This window comes from Arabidopsis thaliana, chromosome 5, assembly GCF_000001735.4.
Source record: "Arabidopsis thaliana chromosome 5, partial sequence".
NCBI classification, from domain to species: domain Eukaryota; kingdom Viridiplantae; phylum Streptophyta; class Magnoliopsida; order Brassicales; family Brassicaceae; genus Arabidopsis; species Arabidopsis thaliana.
The window spans coordinates 16,616,652-16,635,869 of NC_003076.8; the positions used below are offsets into that span (position 1 = coordinate 16,616,652).

A 19,218-nucleotide genomic window follows, 5' to 3' on the forward strand; every position below is an offset into this window, starting at 1 on the left:
GGCTGCTGAATTTCAAACACAACGAACCAGACACTTTTATCAAACTTTTCTGAAATTATAACTACAAAGGCTTCATAAAAATATGAGAAGATAAAAAATCTTCAGGGTATAAATGAAACATGTTTCTTCACAATAACATATTTAGAACACTAGCCTCGATATCACTAGACAAGCAATAGCAATTAGCAAGTTAAAAACAAGGGAAAACATGTGAAAAAATAACCTCGATATCACTATGGCTAGTGTCCAGAATTAGTAATCCATGAAGCCTTTACATAACTATTTTAACATCAGACTAGTAATATCTATGATCATATAATATCCAGTCTCTCTAAAAATTTAATAAATTGAAAATATAATGGAAGATATATATCTTGGACCCCCTGACCGATTCCAACGACGTAAGATGCAGGGTTTTGTACCTTCTTCTACCCCAGATTAAGCTTCCCAAACTAAATCTAACAACCAAGGATGTTTTCTTCTTCACAGAGCTGGACAGCTTCAGGCTCATAATCTCTATCTCCATCTATTATTTATGAGATGGAGAAGGTGCTAAGAAAGTACTAGAACTGGCTTGGTCTCATGAGATTCCACGAGAATTCGCTCTTGTTTTATTCATCTTCTTCTTTCTCAGACCATGCTTCGTAAACCAACTCCAACAACTTGTATGTTTACTGGTTTTGGTGCTTTCAACTTGAGAGAACTTTAAACCTTCATCTTCATAGTAGTCCGCTTCGCTGCTGCTACTCTCAGTTTCAAAGATGTCCAATTCGCTGCTGCTACTCTCAGTTTCAAAGTTTTCCAATTCGCTGCTGCTACTCTTAGTTTCAAAGTTGTCCACGTCGCTGCTGCTGCTACCCTTAGCTTCCTCCGTCATGATCTGTACACCACACTCAATAATCATGTTATCGAGGTCAGGGTCATCGCTGAACTCATTTATAACACAGTTGAACTTAAATATAATCTCGCTCAAAATCATGTTTCGTTGATAAACCAAGCGACCGTGAAATATAAACAGATGTTCCGTCCCAGGAGACCAATCTGAAAGCCGTGCTAAGTCGCAGATGCGCATTGCAAACCCCGCTTTGCTACTTACGATGCAACTTATACTATGACATCGGTAGCCCGTAACTGGCAAAATCACAAAGCAAGCCTTGTATCTTGAGGAAGCCAGGAAAGTACCGGGAGCCAGAGGGATAGTTATGGAATTCCCTACAGCTTTGTGACTGAACTCTGCTGGGATTTCTTTACCTGGTAAGCATATATACTCGTCAACTGGTTGTTGCATGATAATTCCTCTTCTTGCTTCTTCATCCAGTTTCAAACAGTTGTAGAATGTGAGTATGGTTGGGTTGCCGAAAGAGCAACATACTCTCTTGAGTGATGCACATTTGTTTGCATTTAGGGACTCGAGCCAAGGGGGAAGAGCCGGAATTGTCACGAGTTTTCTGCAGTTTTCGACGATAAGTTCTACTAGATACGGGAGACTTATGACGCAATCTGGAATCCTCCTTATATCACTGTTGCTAAGATTTAGCGAAATTATACTTTGTGGGGCATGTGTTAATATCTTGAGGCTTCTGCTGCCAATCTCAAGGCGCGCAAGACGAGACCAAGATCCAGCAACCGATGGAGGGAAATTTTCTATCTTTGTATTTCCGACACTAAGAGTCTTGATGTTACTTGAGATATCTGGAAAACGTCGCAATCGCGAGCAATAATTCATTCTGACTACCTCAAGAGATGCTAAGTTGATGTTGGTGGGAATAACTCGTAGCTTTTCGCACCCTGACATCTTCAGCTTTTTCAGTTTGTGTAGATTCGAAATAGAGGAGGGAAGTTCCACCAAAGTTTTGCAGTGAGTAAGGTTCAATGTCTCGAGATTAGTAGCATTCGAAAGATTTGGGATTTCTTTCAATCTAATGGAAAAGCTCAGATCTATGCTCTTGATATTAGGAAGGGGCTGCATGTTAAACACAACAAATGAGAAAATATCTTATTTAGTTTGAATCACTAGAAGAACAAGAAAGAATATCAAATACCAACCTGGATTCCTCCCCAGAGCTTCTCGAGATTGCTGTGTGGCATATGGAGTTCCAAGAGACGTTCCGGCTGAAATTTTGTAGGAAGACTTTTTCTTGGGTAGCGATCCCAATGTAGTAACCTAAGAGGAGGTAAATACTCCATATCTTCTGGTATTTGCAAAGTACATTTGCCGCTAAACAAATAATTAAAGATTCTTAGGAACCGGAGATTACGCATTCCTTCAAAAGCACCCTTACTTACAGAAACCTCTCCGATATTGGATGTATTATATGATATACCTATGACTGATCCAGTACCCTACCAAATATTGCCAAAGAAGACTTGTGAGATTTTCATCACTATAAATAGGAATCGTTAGGGAATATATATATATATATATATATATATATATATATATGCAAATACTTACTGTTTCATCTGTCAGTACTGCACGAATCTCTTCAGCCTCAATTAAAAATTGACGTTTCCCGGGCTCGTCAGACTGTTCAAGAACTATCTGTCTACCCAATTGTTGTAGTAGATGATGGTGCATCACTATCCATCCATTAATAGATATATGCACGAAACATTTATCGGCTAGTGTCTTCAACCCATTTCTAACATCCAAGTTACTGTCAGCAAGCATAACTGTGACGTAATCAACACTTCTGTAGTTGAAGAAGCATGCAATGTGAAGGAATAGTGATTGATTTTTCTTCGACAATCTCTCATATCCCACTTTTAATATGCTTTCAATTTTTCCATCAAGACTTGCTTCGATCCTAGGTAATTGAAGTTCCCACTCGTGCTTGCTCTCCCCACGCAAAGATGAACCCACAATAGAAAGGCCTAACGGAAGATTACCGCAAAGATGTACTACTTTCTTGGCAAGCTCTTCAAAACCATCTGGTACAGAGCTTTGTTTGAAAGCAGAGAGACATAAGATCTCAAGAGCTTCTTCCATGGACGGAAAATCCACATGGTAGATATCGTTGATCCCGTGTTCCTTCAAAATCTTCTTATCTTCTGTGGCAACGATGATCCGGCTTCCAGAACCAAACCATGAAAGTTCTTTAGCCAATACCTCTAATTGCTCTAGATCATCTACATCATCAAGAATGATAAGCACTCTTTGATCTTGCAGCCATTCTTTTATTGCAGCTAAATTATGTACCCTCATATCTCCTTGGTTCAAAATCTTAGCCAGAAGTAGCTTTTGCAGAGACTTCTGGAATTCATAGTGATCAACACCCACTATGCTCTTAAGACTTCCCTTGAGGTTCCCCATAAAACATTTAAGTTGAAAACTGCTAGAGAGTTGGTTGTATAAAGCTCTAGCAATGGTAGACTTACCAATTCCCGCAGGACCCCAAATTCCAATCATCTTCACATCATCGCCCTCGAAGCATAGCAAAGAATTCAATTTTGTCAAATGAGCTTCAAGTCCGACCATCCCTTCAAAATCCCTTGAAGGTGTAACACTGAGTTTGGTTGAAACATCTGTAGCAATCTTTTGGATCATATCTGCTTCATTAGCCCTAGCAAAAGCAAAAAACAACATGGCTTTGGTGGGTCTAAATTACAAAAATTGTACCTTTCCTTAAGAAAGATAAAAGCACTAATTGATTGAGAGACATACCAATTAAGAGAATGTTCTCCTTTTATGTTTGCAACATGAGTCAAAGCTTTGGTCCATCTCTGCTTCACCTCCTCACTTTTCCCTTCACAAGTTTTCATGAATGTGCTTCCGAAATCTCCCTTCTGTTTCCGTACACTCGACGGATCAACATCGTAGAAGATGGTCATCACAATCTGGCCCTGATCTTCTTTGCACTTTAAGATTTCAACCAATTCATCTAAACACCAGCTCGAAGAAGCATACTTTTTCGAAAGCAACACAATCGAGACTCTAGACTCTCTAATTGCATTTACGAGCTCAGGTCCAATCGTATTGCCTTTCTCAATCTCCTGATCCTTGAAGGTCGTGATTCCTTTGCTTGCAAAATGATAGTGTAAATGACTGAGAAAACCTTTACGAACATCTGGGCCATGGAAGCTTGGAAAGACATGGTATCTCCTGATGTTAGACGAAGAAGAAGACAAAGCCATAAAAGTATCACAAATGCTTCAACTTCAAAAAAAGTATTTGTAGAATGGTTCGAAGAAAGTCTTATTGAGAAAGCAAGTTCCTTTGATTATGTATTGAAGAAAAAAACGCGTAACGTAATTGTAAAGGATTATAAATGTGAAATTCCACGAAGTTGTCGACTCGACAACTCACTAAAGTGTGTTTTTTTATAGTCGTCGAGGACCAATGGTTTTTTTACAATTGGAATCTTTTTTTTGTTGTTTTTTTGCAAAGCTTGACTTTTTTCGGTGAAATGAGCTCAGAGAGTATCAGAGACTAAAAATTTGGAAAAAGAGGAAGACGAAGAGGAAGATTCTAATCCAATTGTCAATTTGGTTTGGAACATAAACCGGAGTTTTAATTTGTTTTTAAAATGAAGAATTAAAATCAAATTGATATTGGGCTCGTAACTTCGTTAACGTAACCTGATTTTCATGTTCAACGCTAGTGAATAGTGAGCAACTTTAAGTCAAGAAATAAAAGAAACATTAATGTTATGTACACACACATTTTCACTACATTTCTCTCATGAACTGCTCTTATCTTTTTTTTTCTACATTGAAAACACTAATAAGAGGTACTCATACAAATGACCATTGTTATAGGCTTGAACTTAAGTTTTTTATAAACCCTGAGTAGATGAAGAAGAAGACGCAGCACGGAAATGCTTGTTCACGTGCTCCGCTGCCAGATGATCTGTAGCCGGTCTCTTTGGTCTTAACTGCAATTGACAAATTTGACAAAACAAATTAAGATTTCGGATAACACAACCAAAATCAACAGTTTTGTTATCTGAAGAAGTTCAAGATTGTTCTATATCGTTTTCTTTTGTCTATTTTCCTACGAAATCCTGTGTTATGAACTATATATACGAGGGAAACAACGGAGATTTGAATCAAAGAATCACAAACTATGAGGAATGAGAGTTGAGAGCTGTTTCACCTTTTCTTCAGCTCGTTGATAGAAGCTGCGTATAAGAATGTTTTTCACTTCTGTAGTTATCACTACAACCATAACGAACAAGATACAAATTAGTAAAAACATAAGACATGATCTGTGAAAACTCGAGACTGTTGAATCTGATTAACACCAATTTGCCTAGAGATTCTAAGAAGTGATACATAGTAAAGACAGTAACTAAATCACTCAATCAAAGCAAGTTCAAGATCACAACTTCATAAGACAAATCTTTGACACTATATATAAAATGTAACGAAATTCTAAAATCTCTAGCCGAAAAAACACGCAAGGTTTTTCAAAAAAGCACGATTTTTTGTTTCACCTTGATCTGGTGGTGGAAGTGTACGGTTGTGAGTAGGACGATAGGTGGTAGGAACCATCTTCTGCAAGAAAACATGAACAAAAAACTCAAACCTTCGATAACAGATCAAAACTCTAATCTTTAACTGATACAAGCTAGTTGAAACTTGTCTTCGTCACTTAGCAGCTAAATTATGGCCAAATGGAATCAGAATTATGATTCTAAGATCAATCAATCTGACAAAAATGGCTAATTTGTATTGGTTTTTCACAAGATCCAACAGCAAACTCGATGATAATTGAAAAGATGGAACTTTTTGGAACTGACCAAGTAAGCAGCAAAACCCAGATACACATTCGAATTACATCTCTTTGAATCAACAAAGGACACATTTTTTTTCCAATACGACCAAGTAAAGCCTAACTCAGATCCGTAAAATTGAAAAATTGAATTTGGGGGAAGAAACTAACAGAGGGATTAGAAGGATCGGAGGGACGATGTTGACTGAAATTGTGAGGATCAAAGGAAGGCAAATCACCCAGAATCGACGCCATTGGAATCGTGATTGATGATCTTTCCTTCTCTTCAGACAGAGAGAGAGAGAGACGAGAGATATAAAAGGGAGAAACGAAAAAGGGTTTATGGGCCCATTGGGCCTACCTCTAGAACCAGCTTCAAATTAATGTTTCTCTAAATAACAATAGAGATTCTGTTTTTTATATATGAATATGAATAAAGAAACAATTTATTTACAAAAAAAGAAAAAAAAAATATGAATAAACAATTATGGTTCATAGGAATATTTCAAGAAAATTAATTAAGTGCCTATATCAACAAGGTTCACTTTTTGATTCTATAATTTGTGTTGAAATTTTTTTAGTAAACGTATTTGAGTTAATCGGTTCAAGATATAATCTATTAAGAAATTATTTTCAAATTTGTGCGAGTGAAAATAAAATTATGGAATCTGCGGATGGTTTATGTTGGAGTGTTATATTTTTATAGAATCGATAAGTGAATTTGATTTCGTAAGTATTCTCCAAAATTGTTTTCTAGACTAGTCAAATTGATTAATTTTTTTTTATATTTTGATCTCAATTCACTTTCATTCATAAATATGAATTAATAAAATTCCATCTTCCTTCGATGACCATCGAAACTGAAAATATTTATCTTTCAATTGTGTAATTTCACTGTTTTTTTCCTTAAGAAAGAGTCTGAAAAAGATGAGGAAGAAAGAAAAACACATGCACTCTCTTCTTCGCATATATGTCTTTCAGTGAGATTAATGTTGGTTTTTTACATATGTAGCATTCATTATAGGTCAAAGGAAACTTCCACGTGTTTATAGAGTTAAAAGGCTTGATTTATTTTGGGGGTCAAATAAGATTCTTAACCACTACAACCATAATAACATGTTTATGTTGAATTAGTCGCTTATCCGTATTAAATTTAGAGCCACGCCACTTGAATTGTATGAGATACATAAAAAAAACAAGGAAACTAAATCATTCTACTTAGCATTTTACCAAGTTACATTGATTTTGACTCTAAATTCAACCTGAACATACGTTTTATGATGTATGTATGCAATGTCTACTACACCTTTCCACTATAAGTTCAATTAAATTGATAGGATTCAATGGTTTACTAGTATATGATCGTACAGTATATCATGTGTGTTCGAAAGAAAAACAAAAACAAAAGTCACTTAAAATATATAGTTGAATCAAGTACAATTGATGATCTATGAAACTTTTAATTAACATATACATGTGAGGTATGACTAAAAACACTAATTAATACTAATTACTTAAAGATATTTAGGTACGTATATTCGAGTAGTAAATATTTATTGAAATATAACCACATGTCGACATATTAGACCAAGCCAATACAAATCTCTCATATAAAAAAGAAGAAAAAGAAGAAAAAAAGAGATAGGAAAAATGAGGGAGATAATAATAAAAGTTTAATAACACAAGGAAACTAAATGGAGGTAAAAAGCAGTTGAACAGAAAATTAGGTGAACTTAGTTGGCCTCAATGCCCTTTTACCCTTACTTCTTCTTCTTCTCCTTCTTTTTTCTTCACAATCTATCATTACACATCTATAAATATTGTGAGAGATAGAGAAAGAAAGAGACTTATAACAATGGACAGAGAAGACATAAATCCTATGTTAAGCCGCCTAGATGTCGAAAACAACAACACCTTCTCTTCCTTTGTAGACAAAACCCTAATGATGATGCCTCCATCAACATTTTCCGGTGAAGTGGAACCTTCATCTTCTTCTTCTTGGTATCCAGAAAGCTTTCATGTGCATGCGCCGCCATTACCACCTGAGAATGATCAAATAGGTGAGAAAGGGAAGGAGCTGAAAGAGAAGAGATCGAGGAAAGTTCCAAGGATTGCGTTTCATACGAGGAGCGATGATGATGTTCTTGATGATGGTTATCGTTGGCGAAAATATGGGCAGAAATCTGTCAAGCACAATGCTCATCCCAGGTACTTTTACCTATATAGTTGTATTAATTAAGAGTATTTATAATTTTATTCGTGAATCTATGACATCATATTAAAATTGATTTCCAAATATTGGATCGACCAAAAACTTTCGTGGCTACAAAACATTAGGTTAGCTTAACAACCAGTACGATCTAGTCTTGTGTTTAACATTAAACTGATATATGTAGAAAATGTATCTTTTAGTTGCAAAAATACCATAGTTTTTAGGTTTAGCTAGTAATAGTTATATAACGAAATCAATCCCTTACTAAAGCCTATAACGAAATCTGTCGTACGTACTTTTCGAAAATTTATGATGTGATGATAATTTTCGAAAACAAAGCATGAGAATAGATGTGATTTTTAAAAAAGGATTATCCTATAGTTTTCTTTTCTGATAATTTGATTATCCTATAATATAGTTAATTATTGTGCAATTATATAATCTTAGAAACATGTATAAACCTGATATAGGGATTCTCTTTATGTGCTACCACATCCGAGTATGAAATTGTTTGGAAAGGGATGATTTACTCAAATATGTATAATGTATCCATCAATATTCTGGTCAAGAAAATGATCTTAATTAGTTCTAGATCAGTATAAAATATATAGTTTCTTATGGGCTTATGGCTCATATATATATGAAAACTTCATCCAGATGAAAAGTAATTTAATTTGCTTCCTTGTTTTTTATTCCTTTTTGCTAGGGAATCAAAAGCAGAGATAAATCCAATTCTACTTCATTTTATATGATATTTACGTTCTTAGCAAAAAATAGAAAAAAAAAATAGTTTCATGAGACTTCATAGAAATTAAAATCAGTCTTGCATAGACACCCAAAACTTCTACTTATTTTTCATATGAATTATAAAAAAAAATTTGAAGAATTAATAGATGAAACTATTAATCTTGTGTCACAAAATGCAGGAGCTATTACAGATGTACGTACCACACATGCAACGTGAAGAAACAAGTGCAGAGATTGGCAAAAGATCCAAACGTCGTCGTAACGACCTACGAAGGCGTTCATAACCATCCTTGTGAGAAGCTCATGGAGACTCTTAATCCTCTTCTCAGGCAACTCCAGTTCCTCTCCAGTTTCTCTAATCTTTGAATATATAATGGCTTAATTAATGGTGTAATTACTTAAAGGTGATTAAGGTGTTAATCACCCCACTGACCGTTTGACGACCCACATCTCCCAAGTGACAAGTCACAAGTGTGTAGATCAGATTTTAAACCAATGTAACAGTTACGACTTTTTACAAATGTTTCTGAATTTTATCCCCTGATTTCTGGTTTATGATCGGTTTACGCCGATGATTTGACAAATACCAGACAAAACAAGTTTAGTTACATATGTAAGTATGAAAAGGTAGTTTCCTCTAACTTCATTAAACCCACCCTCATTCTCTACAACTTCTTTGATATTTTTCTACATACTTAACAGAGAGAAGTTAGGGTCCAGACATTTGGTAACTAGAGAATTCTAAAGAAGAAAAACATGCTTCAGAGAGAGAGAAAACTTGTACAAATAATCAACCGGAAGACATTTGAAAGATGATACGTTGTCGATTTTTGTTTGTGATTACTCTTTCAAATCCCAAAATTCATCACTAAACCGGCCAAAGTATGTATTATGGTCCTTTATGCATAAATGTCTTACACAAGAAAACCAAAACACTTTGCATCCAAAACCTAACTAACTCAAACTAGTTCTGGGCAAAAAAAAACCAGTTCAGAAAACTAAGGGAACTTATTGGGTACAAGAGTAATTGATAACACTTATAGTTTGATCGTCATTACAAGTTAACAGCAAGCTAAATACAAACTAATCCCTCATAAACAGAATACGACTTGCGCACCGGAATCCTAAACTCTGTTCATGGCGTGGGAAAGTGATAAAGTTACTAATTTATTATGTTAAGTGTTGTGTCCTAACTCCTAAGTACCAACTTCCCCTTGTTCTAGCCTCTCAAGTTCTCCATCAAGATGTCGGTCCAGTAGGCCTAACAATGCCAGGAGGAGCGGGCACCGGATGGTTTCGGTTTCCTAAAACTGTCTCGGTTCTATAGGCAGCCGTTGTAAAAGGTGACTGAGCTTGAGACGTTTGAACCGATGGTGTCTGAACCGGCTGTGAACTATTCAGCCTAGTGGAAGTTTGAGACTGTTGGCTAGGTCGGATGATCATGTGGTCAAGAGCAGTGGAATGAGAACCGGGCACAAGACTTCCTCGCATCCTCGGGCGCCAGTTGGATGTATCAGGAACCGTCAAGTCTACATCCACTAGGTCACTTAATCGAGAAACAGATTGAACAGTGGGACCACTTGGGTGCTGCCTTGAAGTGCTTGCATGGCTACTGGTTAAACCTCTGACGCCATAATTATTAGGCTGGCTGAGTACTCTAGGGACATGCTGAGACTGAACAAAAGAGGATACATTCGCTGGCGACTGGCTCGTTACTGGAACTGAGACCTTCCGGCTCTGCAAGGAACACATATTGTCAACATACGAATACTGAAGAAAGAAACAAGTCTCTCAAACGAAATCACAAACCGTATATGGAGTTGTCATTGGTGGCGCTTGAGATTGATAAGTCTGGTTCCATCTCGGACTAGTGGTTCTACCAAGATATGTTCCGGTGGGTGTAACAGGTGAAGCATGAACCTGAGAGTATTGTGGAGAGGGATTCGGTATGGTGAAGACAGTGGAAGTAGTTGCTGGTCTATCTCTTGGAGATGGTGTCTGCGAGAATGGTACAGGTACCGGCATTGGATCTATGGACATTGGTATTTGGGATAAGTTTGAATATTGTTGACCAGTTCCAGTATTCGAAGCTTGATGCGGTTGTGGCGCAGTGTTTCCCAAAGCAGATAAAATCTCCGGGTCAAGTGCGATCACATCAGAGATATCAAATATCGAAGAGTAATCATCGTTTGAAGGATGTTTATTTGTGTTGTTATTATTAGATTGACCCTGAGCATCAGACATACAGGGCTTCCGGTCCTCAACCTTGTTGTCACCAAAAACTTCCAGTTCAGCATCATCATCCCCCGTAAGATCGAAAACAACAGGACCAGAGTTTAATAAGCTCATCGGGTCTTCTAGATCATGAATGATCTCACGCACAGGTTCCGGGGTCTCGCCAGTATTTTTTGTAACCTTCCATGTACCACCAGCATCGATGATTACATCAGCAGCATTGTGTTCCACATCTTTTAATATCTAAGGATATGATATGAGACGAGTTATCAGTATTAAGCTGCAACGCAAAAATGTAGCAGAAATCAAATTACAACATAGATAGCTAATTGCCTTGGCCATGTTTTGATCTAAACGAATGTCAGGGTAGCAAACAGGTTGATTGCAATGCGGGCAGCGCCAGGTTGGGTTCCTCATATTTATGTGAACGTAGTTTGAGAAATCAAAACACTGCAGCAGAAAGTATCACATCACTAACAAATATTACGAGAAAAATAAGGTAACACCCACATTAAAACACTGTATGCCAATTTAAAAGGATGGAAAAAAAGAGAATATCGCTTGATATTTGATTGCATCACCTGAAGATGTTTACATAACTGGCCCTTGACTGGTAGCTTGATCCGCTTGCGACTGTTTTATTAAAGACTAAATCACTGACCAAAAAAACAACCATAAGATAACACAGTAGTACGTAAAAAAGTAGAATTGGTACCTTATAGGGCAACTGAGAGATACTCGTGATGGCCCCTCAATGATGTCTGAATCTATAGACAGGTAAAAAAAAGTACAGAGCGATTAGATTGGAAAAAAAATCTTACAGGTATGTGCTTGCAATCATTGAATGATTCAAACTGGAATAGTATAGAGCATTCAAGAAAAATGTTCCTCTCTCCTATCTTATGCTCTTTAATTACCTGGACTTGCTTCAATGACTCCGGACTGAAGGTAATCTTTAAGAACCGGTTTTTCAGGTGGCACTACCAGTCCCGTAAAAGCAATTATGATGATGTAATTTCCTTTGAACAATCAAGCATCTTAATAAGATATTAATTAAATAGACATGGACAACAAAAAAGATATATATAATTGAATAGAAACCTTTAAAATTCCCCATCACTTGGAGAAGATTAGTTCCATATTTCAGCTGTGCAGTAACATTTGTAGGGAGTTGAGGCCCTGTATCCTGGAAAGAAAAAAATTGACATAAACATGCACATAACCAGTGCAGAGAAACAAAATCCAATTAAAAGTCAAACTGCACAAACCATTGCGATATTGACTCTCTTCTCAACCCCCTTTCCATTTAGCAAGAAGCTGCAATTTTCATATGAAAGCCAGGAAGGTTAAATTGGATCACATTTCGTGTCGGTGAGGAAAAATAGCAAAAACAATTCGCATACCTGACTTCTGGAGGATTTGAAATACAGGCAGACGTGTCTATGTTGTCTGTCTGGGCAACAAATAACCGCTGAAGAGCAAACAAGAATCTGGTGTAAGAAATCATTTGCTAACCAAAAGGTGCAGAGAGTGGGCACATCTACAAGATGAAATAGATTCAAAAATGTATATGAAGGACTGTTAGATAGAATGCAAGCAATGGTTATATTCACATTTTCCACCTAATTGCACAGATAAAGGTAGAATTTATTATAGAGAGATCCAGACTGAGATATCGAATGACTAACAGATGAGCCACACATACAATTTTCTCTTGGAGTGAATGTGGCATATTCTTTGAGATATAAAAATCATGCGCCAGCATTGTATAGCCAGCCTGTCATGCAAGGAAAGCCAAAAAAGCACACTTAGATGATAATATCAGAAATAGATGTTTAGAACAGAAGAAAGGCTCACCTTCACTTCAAAAGAAACAAGAACATGCCCAAGCTTTACAAATGGATAGAACCTGGGATCAGAAAGAAATAAATTTCAACCAATGCTTAGATTTGTATCCAGTGAATACCATTCTATTGAAGAAGTTTTTGGTACTGCTTAACTAACTTGTGATAAAAGTTTGGAAATATTCACGCTCCTAATAAACTGCTAGAGTAAAATCTATGTCAATCAACAAAGCCACACAGTGAAAGCAAAACCTACCTCTCCATGATCTGCGAAAATGTACTGCCAGGACTTTTGATACCAGGGCTAGTGCTTCCAGAACTCCCAAAACAAGTCCTTATCTGAATAAGAAAGAAAACATTTGTATCCTCATCATCCAAATAACCTGCTTTTGGTTTTATACCATGATTCGGAAGAAAACAAACCTCATCAGCTAGAGCGATAAGTTCTTGACTCTCGCTATCCGAAAACCATCCCAAATGACAAGCATGCTGTGACATTTAACAAAAATCAAAAGTATTATATGTCAAAACCAAATGAGTCATCATAGATGGTGACAAAGTGAAAACCTTTTGACCTCAAACATTCCAACCGACATGAAATCTAAACAAAAGGCTTCTCTTTTCTAAACAAAAAAAAAGTGCTTATTCACAGAACAGAAGCAGTCTGCAGATTACTCTCTTAATTACCTTAACAGAGATCATCAGCACCATAAGCGCCGTCTTAGTGTACACATCAGTTCCATGTCTGCACAACTACGTCACATAACACAAGCACTATCATCAGTTCACTAACAATGGCCTCCATTAATCCAGAAAAAAAAAAAAATCCATATTTTAATTGAGAAATAACCTGTTTGAGTAACCACGGAAACTCCTCAACCTTCTTAGGAATATCATTATTCGCTATAGCAAAATCAATGCCTCTGAACAGAGAAATTAAGCATATCATCAATTCAAAAACACAGCCAAAAAATCAAAACCCAGAGATTAAAGAATATCATTTAGAAAAGCTTTGATTTTTGTGCGCGCATGTTAATATCTATAAGTAATGGCGAGAGAGAGAGAGAGAGGAAATTACTTAGCGAAAGAGATGCAACAGATTTGAAACTCCTTAGGATCAACCTTAGCTCCGTCTTGAATGTGGTAACGTAAACGTTGAGTCACCGACGCTAATCGGAAGGAATTGACCAGTGACGCTGCCGTCTTCTCCCGTAAGCCAGTTCCAGCCACCGGACGAGCCGCTGCCGCCGTAGACATTGAGATTGGAACTAACTACCGTGGAATCACAAAGTTTCTGGATTTTGAAATGGAGAAACACGATTTGAAGAAGAAGAAGAAGAAGAAGGAATAAATTACTCTGCTCAATCGACAATAACCCTAAAATTCTCTTTGACCCTGTTTTTTCATTTTAATTTGTTTTTATGAAGTCCATGTAATTAATTTTGCTTTATTGTTTTGTAATTTGTTCTTTATGTAATTATTTTTTGAATTTTTACCCTTGCACTTTAAAGGTTTTCTGAATTATATCCCCAAATATTTAATTACTAAATTTGAAACTTTAGAAATTGTGTGTTAACTTTAGTAACAAAACTTATTTTGTACTATTTGTAATAATTTCCCTTATTACCACTACTATGAACCCTTGGTTAGGTCTAGTAGTTTACTTATTAAATTAAAAAGGCTATAAAAGAAATATGATAAAAACATGTGTATGAATGATCTTGAGCTTGAAGACCCACTTTGATTCATAAACTAGCTCTTGTCCTTTGTTCTTTTGGATCTTACCAGTTAGTTACCATCGATAGTCGATATGATGATATGCTCCAAAATGCATCTTCGATGATTACCGTTAGGTAGTTTGTTATAACCATATGAGACAAGTTACCAAAATAAATACTGCAACCACATAAATGTAGGCATTTATGTTGTTTCTATTTGTCTGCATTAATTTGTAATATAGGTATTGCCTTCTTGAAATGGACACTTCGTCATGTATAGTCTCACAAGACCAGGGGCGGAAGTAGTGAAGGGAGAAGGGGGTCAATTGACCCCATAACATTTATAATTTTTTGTTTTTAAGTTAAATCTCATAATAATTTATGGATGTTTTGGTTTAAATTTTCCATAATGACCCCATGCCGATAATCGATTCTTTAATTTGACCCCTCACATGTTTATTTTTATTAAGCATTAATTCATTTTTCATTTTTGTTTTGTGTTTTTTTCTAAAATATGGCTACAAATCTCTAAAATTGTGGTACATATTTACTTTTATAAACATATTCCATATATTGTTCTTTACATTATTTTCAAAGTTGTTCTTACACATATTTATTTAATTTAAAATAAATAATTAAATAAAAATATATAATTATATATGACCCTGTAAACTAAAATTCTAGCTCCGTCACTGCACAAGACTTGTCCTATTGAAAATGAGGTAATTTGGTAACCATTTTTTCAGTACCATCATAACAAGTAAGAAAAGTAGTTGCACCTGAAATAAGTTATTCATTCTAAAATTCATAAACCACTTTATTTAGATATAACTTACTGTTTCTACCTCATCAGATTAGAACATCAAGTTAATCAAATTACTCAAATAAACATCATAAAAACTACTACACTTACGGTTTTACCAGGGCATTGTTTTCCCATTTTATAGGATGAGCATATTTAGAAAGCTCACAAAGAAGATCATGTATATAAGTATATTATACTATACTGTTTGATTATTTATGAAATATTTTAAAATAGTACTGTACAATTGGCCCAAAAAAGAGGATGTTTATTATCTCCAGTGATCACCTCTAATTAATTAAGAGAACATTTGATCTAATAACAAAACCAAAGCCATTGCCAAACCGGTGTCAAAACCGGGATTAACAACCAGATCAAAAACATCTGAACCGAACCGGACTCCTTTGGTTCTGACCTCTTTCCTTTTGATCTCCACCACTGTCTTGTTCAATGGGACGTGCACTATTTTACACGATTTACATCTATACGATCCTTTGATGATGTATGAATTCTTCTTATCGAACGATCCTGAATATACGTATGCCAAAATGTCGGATTTGGTGCTCAGAATATTCATCTTTAAGTTCTTCCTCATGTACCAGGTTGGGCACTTTGGTATTTTTGTTTCTCCTTTTGTATCATTTGCTTCATAGATTCCCCAACTATCTACTAGCGTAATTTTCTGGACAATACAAAGGAAAATCGTTTTTAATATACACAACATTTTAAACTCAAACTAGTACTTGTCTATAAAATTGCATTGAGTAAAAATATCTAGATCCATATGTACGTAGTCACGTCAAAATTGATCAATTTAAACGAAATTAGGCATAGCTAGATTTTGGTGAAACTAAAAGTCAAACATATAATACTCGGAGATTCTAGACGTCGTTATGAAATTATGATTATACTTTTATAGTCAAAACTTTTATGCTGAATGAAATTTTGTAAATCTATTCCCAAAGAATGTAACGGGTTACACGAAATTCTTGCCAATACAATTGTCCACATGCAGAATATTTATGAACTTTTGACGTGACCTATTGTGGACGGTGTCACGGTAGTGTAGTTGGTCCTACTCAATCTTAATAATATATATACTATAGTATTCGTAATATCTTCGTTCATACATATCTTCAATCGGCTAAAAACAAAACGTCTTCTACAAAATCGGCTAACATGTCTATCAGCGAAATTAATACTCAACATTCATTGTTCATTATTATCAACATATCGCCGACCTTAAGTACTATTTACAAACTATCACAATTCTAATGGTTGTAAGCAAATCGATCCGATACTTCGCTAGAGTGATCCGTAAGGACGACGAAAACTTCTTTCAATTTTTAAAGTATTTCTATATCATTTTGGTAAATTCCACCAAAAATTCACAACTCTTATAAATCATTTTGTTGTTGCTCCATTTATTGTTTTGTATCAATCAAGTATTTGGATGTTTTATAACTACAACCTAGAACTAATATCTACACAACTAATTTACAACTACAACGCTAACAAAACAGATTCATAAGTACAACTGTGAGACAGATTTAGTAGAGGTTTGATTCTTAATAATCTAAAATAAATGTGATATTGTAATTTTGAAGGATGATGTGTACAATGAATATAATGATCCATATTCTAAAACATATTCAAATAAGTTTATTCTAAATACTTTGTACATATATTTACCTTGGTACGATGCATGAGGAGGAGGGAGTTTCCATCTTTATCCATGAGGATGAGTTCCTCGGGTCGGGTTCGGGCATAATTATCGACCCGGTAAATCAAATCTCCATTCGAATCTATCACCGTGAATCCTTCACAACTCACCAGAAGCGATTTTCTCCACACCGTGAGTGTCGTACACGCTCCTCCAATATCTGCGGCAGCGACGGAGACTGTGGACTCTGTAGATGACGGTGCATCTTCACCGTGGACCGACCTCGACCGTTGCTTCAAGAAAGGGAACATTTTTGTAGTTTTGGTGTTCTTGGTTAACTATTTTAAGAGAGTTTTACAGATCTAATTAATCTCAATTCTCAATACAAATATGGTAAGGTTAGGTATACATATGAGATATATATATATAGATCTAATATATATGTGTGTGGATGAAAGATATTAGCTTTGTTATATTATATCATTGTCTTATTATATTATAATTTTTTTCTTCTTTATATCAACTTGCAAAGTTTTTAAATATCGCTACTTGATATTTAAATGCGACCACAAATAATACTTAGTGACAAAACTGTACTATTCTACAAAATATAAAAATAAGAATTTCACCTAAAAAGCTTTAAACGTTTTATTAATTATGAGTCAAAATTTTTAGTGTTATTTGAAAAATAATACAATATGATAAGATATTATACCATTCTATAAGTTAATTAGAATTTTTTTTAAGTTAATGAATACAGGTCATTAGATTTTTTTTTATCACATTACAAATACAAATTTAACGTACGTAACATTTACATTTAGTGGACTAGAACTCAAATCACCCTATTACAGCTTGCATATATAGTAAATTGTTTTTGTTTTATAAGTCCAAAAGGATTAGTCTAAATTACATTGTTTGGTTATCAAAGAAATTAAAATAAAAAATTAGATAAAATTAATCGAAAATGAAAACTTAACATGAAGGTTGAAATCTCCAAATTATTTACTCATCCTTTTTACCAAACTCAAATATGATATTTTTTTCTATACGTAAAACTCAAAATTGTATATACAAGAAATTTAGCTATCTAAAAATAACTATATAATAAGCCATTATAGTAAGCCACAATTTTGACCATCTACGATCTTTTCTTTTGTACGTAGTAAGGTTTGGTGCAAACTTTTGCAAGTAATTAGTATATAGCTCTTATGGATATGGTATATTCCTGATATGAACTCTGATTGGGTAATGATTAGCACTTAGCAAGGTAGTCAGATTTTTGGCTTTGGCACGCATGGGTTTCACTGTTTCAGGATTGAATTGGAATTTTTTTTTGATTAATTAATGTATAATATTTTATACAATATAAAAATATATTACTGTATTAGGTAAGAACTTTACGACAAAAAAAAAAAAATAGGTAAGAACTTTAAGATTATGCAAGGGTCTTAAAACGAGCCACGTAATCTTCTTAGACCCACGATAGTAGATTTTTGAGGTCTCCAAGAATCTCTTATCCTTTTTGTCATCGAATCTCTCTCTCTTTCTGAAGATATATTAAGAAACAAATCTCTCTTTTTCTTCGAAAAGGTTGGTTAGGTGAAGGACAATTCTCATCCACACGATTAGATGCATAAAATTATATATATAAGAAGAAAATCTAATTATATGAAATGGTGGAATTTCATGTCACACTAGACGACGAATCTTCCATATTAAACTCACTTCTAACACTGCATGTGTATGTAATTATGTATATGAATGAATATCCAAATAGAATAATATATTTGGACTAATCAAATTATTGGAAAAGTACATAAATAAATAAGTGAGCTTTCATTGTCAAACCTGATTTTGTTGATCTCTGGGTTTGCCATTACTCCAAAAAATCTTACCTTCAAGAGTGATGTCGACACAGTGGAGCACACGTGTTGTAACACGTGTCATGACTCAGCTCAAAATTGGATCCCACGGAAGAAGTTAGATCTCGAGGCCAAGAGACCAGAGTCATCAATTCAAACCCCACGTGCGTGAGAGTCACTGACTATTCTCCTCTTATCTTCCGGGTCTTCGAAATCCAATATCTCCAAAACGCAGCGTCTTGGTTAATTTTTGAGATGTCAATATATATAATCTGTGACCTTGTAATGTTTAATCAACAGGTGTATGATCATCTTTCATCTAGGAGCATTTTCATTCTATCAACATATTCTCATAACAATTTTACTATGCCTAACAATTTTTTATTTTTACTATGAAATGGATCAGTAATAAATGGGCC

At 35.1% G+C, this 19,218-nt stretch overlaps 5 protein-coding genes across 6 annotated transcripts; 1 reads left to right on the forward strand and 4 right to left on the reverse strand.

The window, feature by feature from the left end:
• Positions 1–580: 580 nt before the first annotated feature.
• AT5G41550 (Disease resistance protein (TIR-NBS-LRR class) family) lies at positions 581–4,173 on the reverse strand (the record flags this gene model as incomplete). The annotated part of the gene is made up of 4 exons (NM_123519.2): positions 3,665–4,173; positions 2,456–3,563; positions 2,047–2,343; positions 581–1,963 (listed from the first exon to the last, which is right to left on the reverse strand). Exons 1-4 carry the CDS (start codon positions 4,132–4,134, stop codon positions 581–583), a joined length of 3,258 nt encoding a protein of 1,085 aa, NP_198970.1. The 5' UTR covers positions 4,135–4,173.
• Positions 4,174–4,545: 372 nt separating this feature from the next.
• AT5G41560 (DET1 complexing ubiquitin ligase) lies at positions 4,546–6,106 on the reverse strand. 2 transcript variants are annotated; one of them, NM_123520.5, is made up of 4 exons: positions 5,885–6,106; positions 5,436–5,496; positions 5,096–5,157; positions 4,546–4,874 (listed from the first exon to the last, which is right to left on the reverse strand). In NM_123520.5, the coding sequence occupies exons 1-4, from the start codon at positions 5,966–5,968 to the stop codon at positions 4,776–4,778; spliced, it is 306 nt and encodes a 101-aa protein (NP_198971.1). In that variant the 5' UTR covers positions 5,969–6,106; the 3' UTR covers positions 4,546–4,775. The 2 variants fall into 2 exon arrangements, with proteins under 2 accessions (NP_198971.1, NP_001330332.1); NM_001344403.1 differs by having other exon boundaries at positions 4,557–4,874; positions 5,742–6,068.
• Positions 6,107–7,505: 1,399 nt separating this feature from the next.
• Positions 7,506–9,326, forward strand: WRKY24 (WRKY DNA-binding protein 24). Its single transcript, NM_123521.4, has 2 exons — positions 7,506–7,921; positions 8,852–9,326. The coding sequence occupies exons 1-2, from the start codon at positions 7,569–7,571 to the stop codon at positions 9,036–9,038; spliced, it is 540 nt and encodes a 179-aa protein (NP_198972.1). The 5' UTR covers positions 7,506–7,568; the 3' UTR covers positions 9,039–9,326.
• A 207-nt stretch (positions 9,327–9,533) lies between these two features.
• On the reverse strand, positions 9,534–14,169 carry AT5G41580 (RING/U-box superfamily protein). Its single transcript, NM_123522.4, has 16 exons — positions 13,830–14,169; positions 13,602–13,674; positions 13,439–13,504; positions 13,175–13,240; positions 13,008–13,090; positions 12,765–12,816; positions 12,613–12,684; positions 12,311–12,378; positions 12,176–12,224; positions 12,009–12,093; positions 11,825–11,926; positions 11,623–11,674; positions 11,489–11,540; positions 11,241–11,357; positions 10,482–11,150; positions 9,534–10,409 (listed from the first exon to the last, which is right to left on the reverse strand). Exons 1-16 carry the CDS (start codon positions 14,006–14,008, stop codon positions 9,912–9,914), a joined length of 2,283 nt encoding a protein of 760 aa, NP_198973.3. The 5' UTR covers positions 14,009–14,169; the 3' UTR covers positions 9,534–9,911.
• A 1,265-nt stretch (positions 14,170–15,434) lies between these two features.
• AT5G41590 (LURP-one-like protein (DUF567)) lies at positions 15,435–17,361 on the reverse strand. Its single transcript, NM_123523.3, has 2 exons — positions 16,964–17,361; positions 15,435–15,953 (listed from the first exon to the last, which is right to left on the reverse strand). Exons 1-2 carry the CDS (start codon positions 17,243–17,245, stop codon positions 15,570–15,572), a joined length of 666 nt encoding a protein of 221 aa, NP_198974.1. The 5' UTR covers positions 17,246–17,361; the 3' UTR covers positions 15,435–15,569.
• Positions 17,362–19,218: the final 1,857 nt, after the last annotated feature.

What these genes read in the sequence shown, in the direction of transcription:
- AT5G41580 (NM_123522.4), bottom strand. Translation starts at nt 14,008, where the DNA reads ATGTCTACGGCGGCAGCGGCTCGTCCGGTGGCTGGAACTGGCTTACGG. An exon ending in TCAAATCCTCCAGAAGTCAG is followed by an intron (nt 12,225 to 12,310) that starts GTATGCGAATTG and finishes TGAAAATTGCAG; the next exon opens with CTTCTTGCTAAATGGAAAGG. An exon ending in TCTCTCAGTTGCCCTATAAG is followed by an intron (nt 11,541 to 11,622) that starts GTACCAATTCTA and finishes TTAATAAAACAG; the next exon opens with TCGCAAGCGGATCAAGCTAC.
- WRKY24 (NM_123521.4), top strand. Translation starts at nt 7,569, where the DNA reads ATGGACAGAGAAGACATAAATCCTATGTTAAGCCGCCTAGATGTCGAA. An exon ending in AAGCACAATGCTCATCCCAG is followed by an intron (nt 7,922 to 8,851) that starts GTACTTTTACCT and finishes CACAAAATGCAG; the next exon opens with GAGCTATTACAGATGTACGT.
- AT5G41560 (NM_123520.5), bottom strand. Translation starts at nt 5,968, where the DNA reads ATGGCGTCGATTCTGGGTGATTTGCCTTCCTTTGATCCTCACAATTTC. An exon ending in CCGATCCTTCTAATCCCTCT is followed by an intron (nt 5,497 to 5,884) that starts GTTAGTTTCTTC and finishes GTTTTCTTGCAG; the next exon opens with AAGATGGTTCCTACCACCTA. An exon ending in ACTTCCACCACCAGATCAAG is followed by an intron (nt 5,158 to 5,435) that starts GTGAAACAAAAA and finishes TTATGGTTGTAG; the next exon opens with TGATAACTACAGAAGTGAAA.
- AT5G41590 (NM_123523.3), bottom strand. Translation starts at nt 17,245, where the DNA reads ATGTTCCCTTTCTTGAAGCAACGGTCGAGGTCGGTCCACGGTGAAGAT. An exon ending in TCCTCATGCATCGTACCAAG is followed by an intron (nt 15,954 to 16,963) that starts GTAAATATATGT and finishes TGTATTGTCCAG; the next exon opens with AAAATTACGCTAGTAGATAG.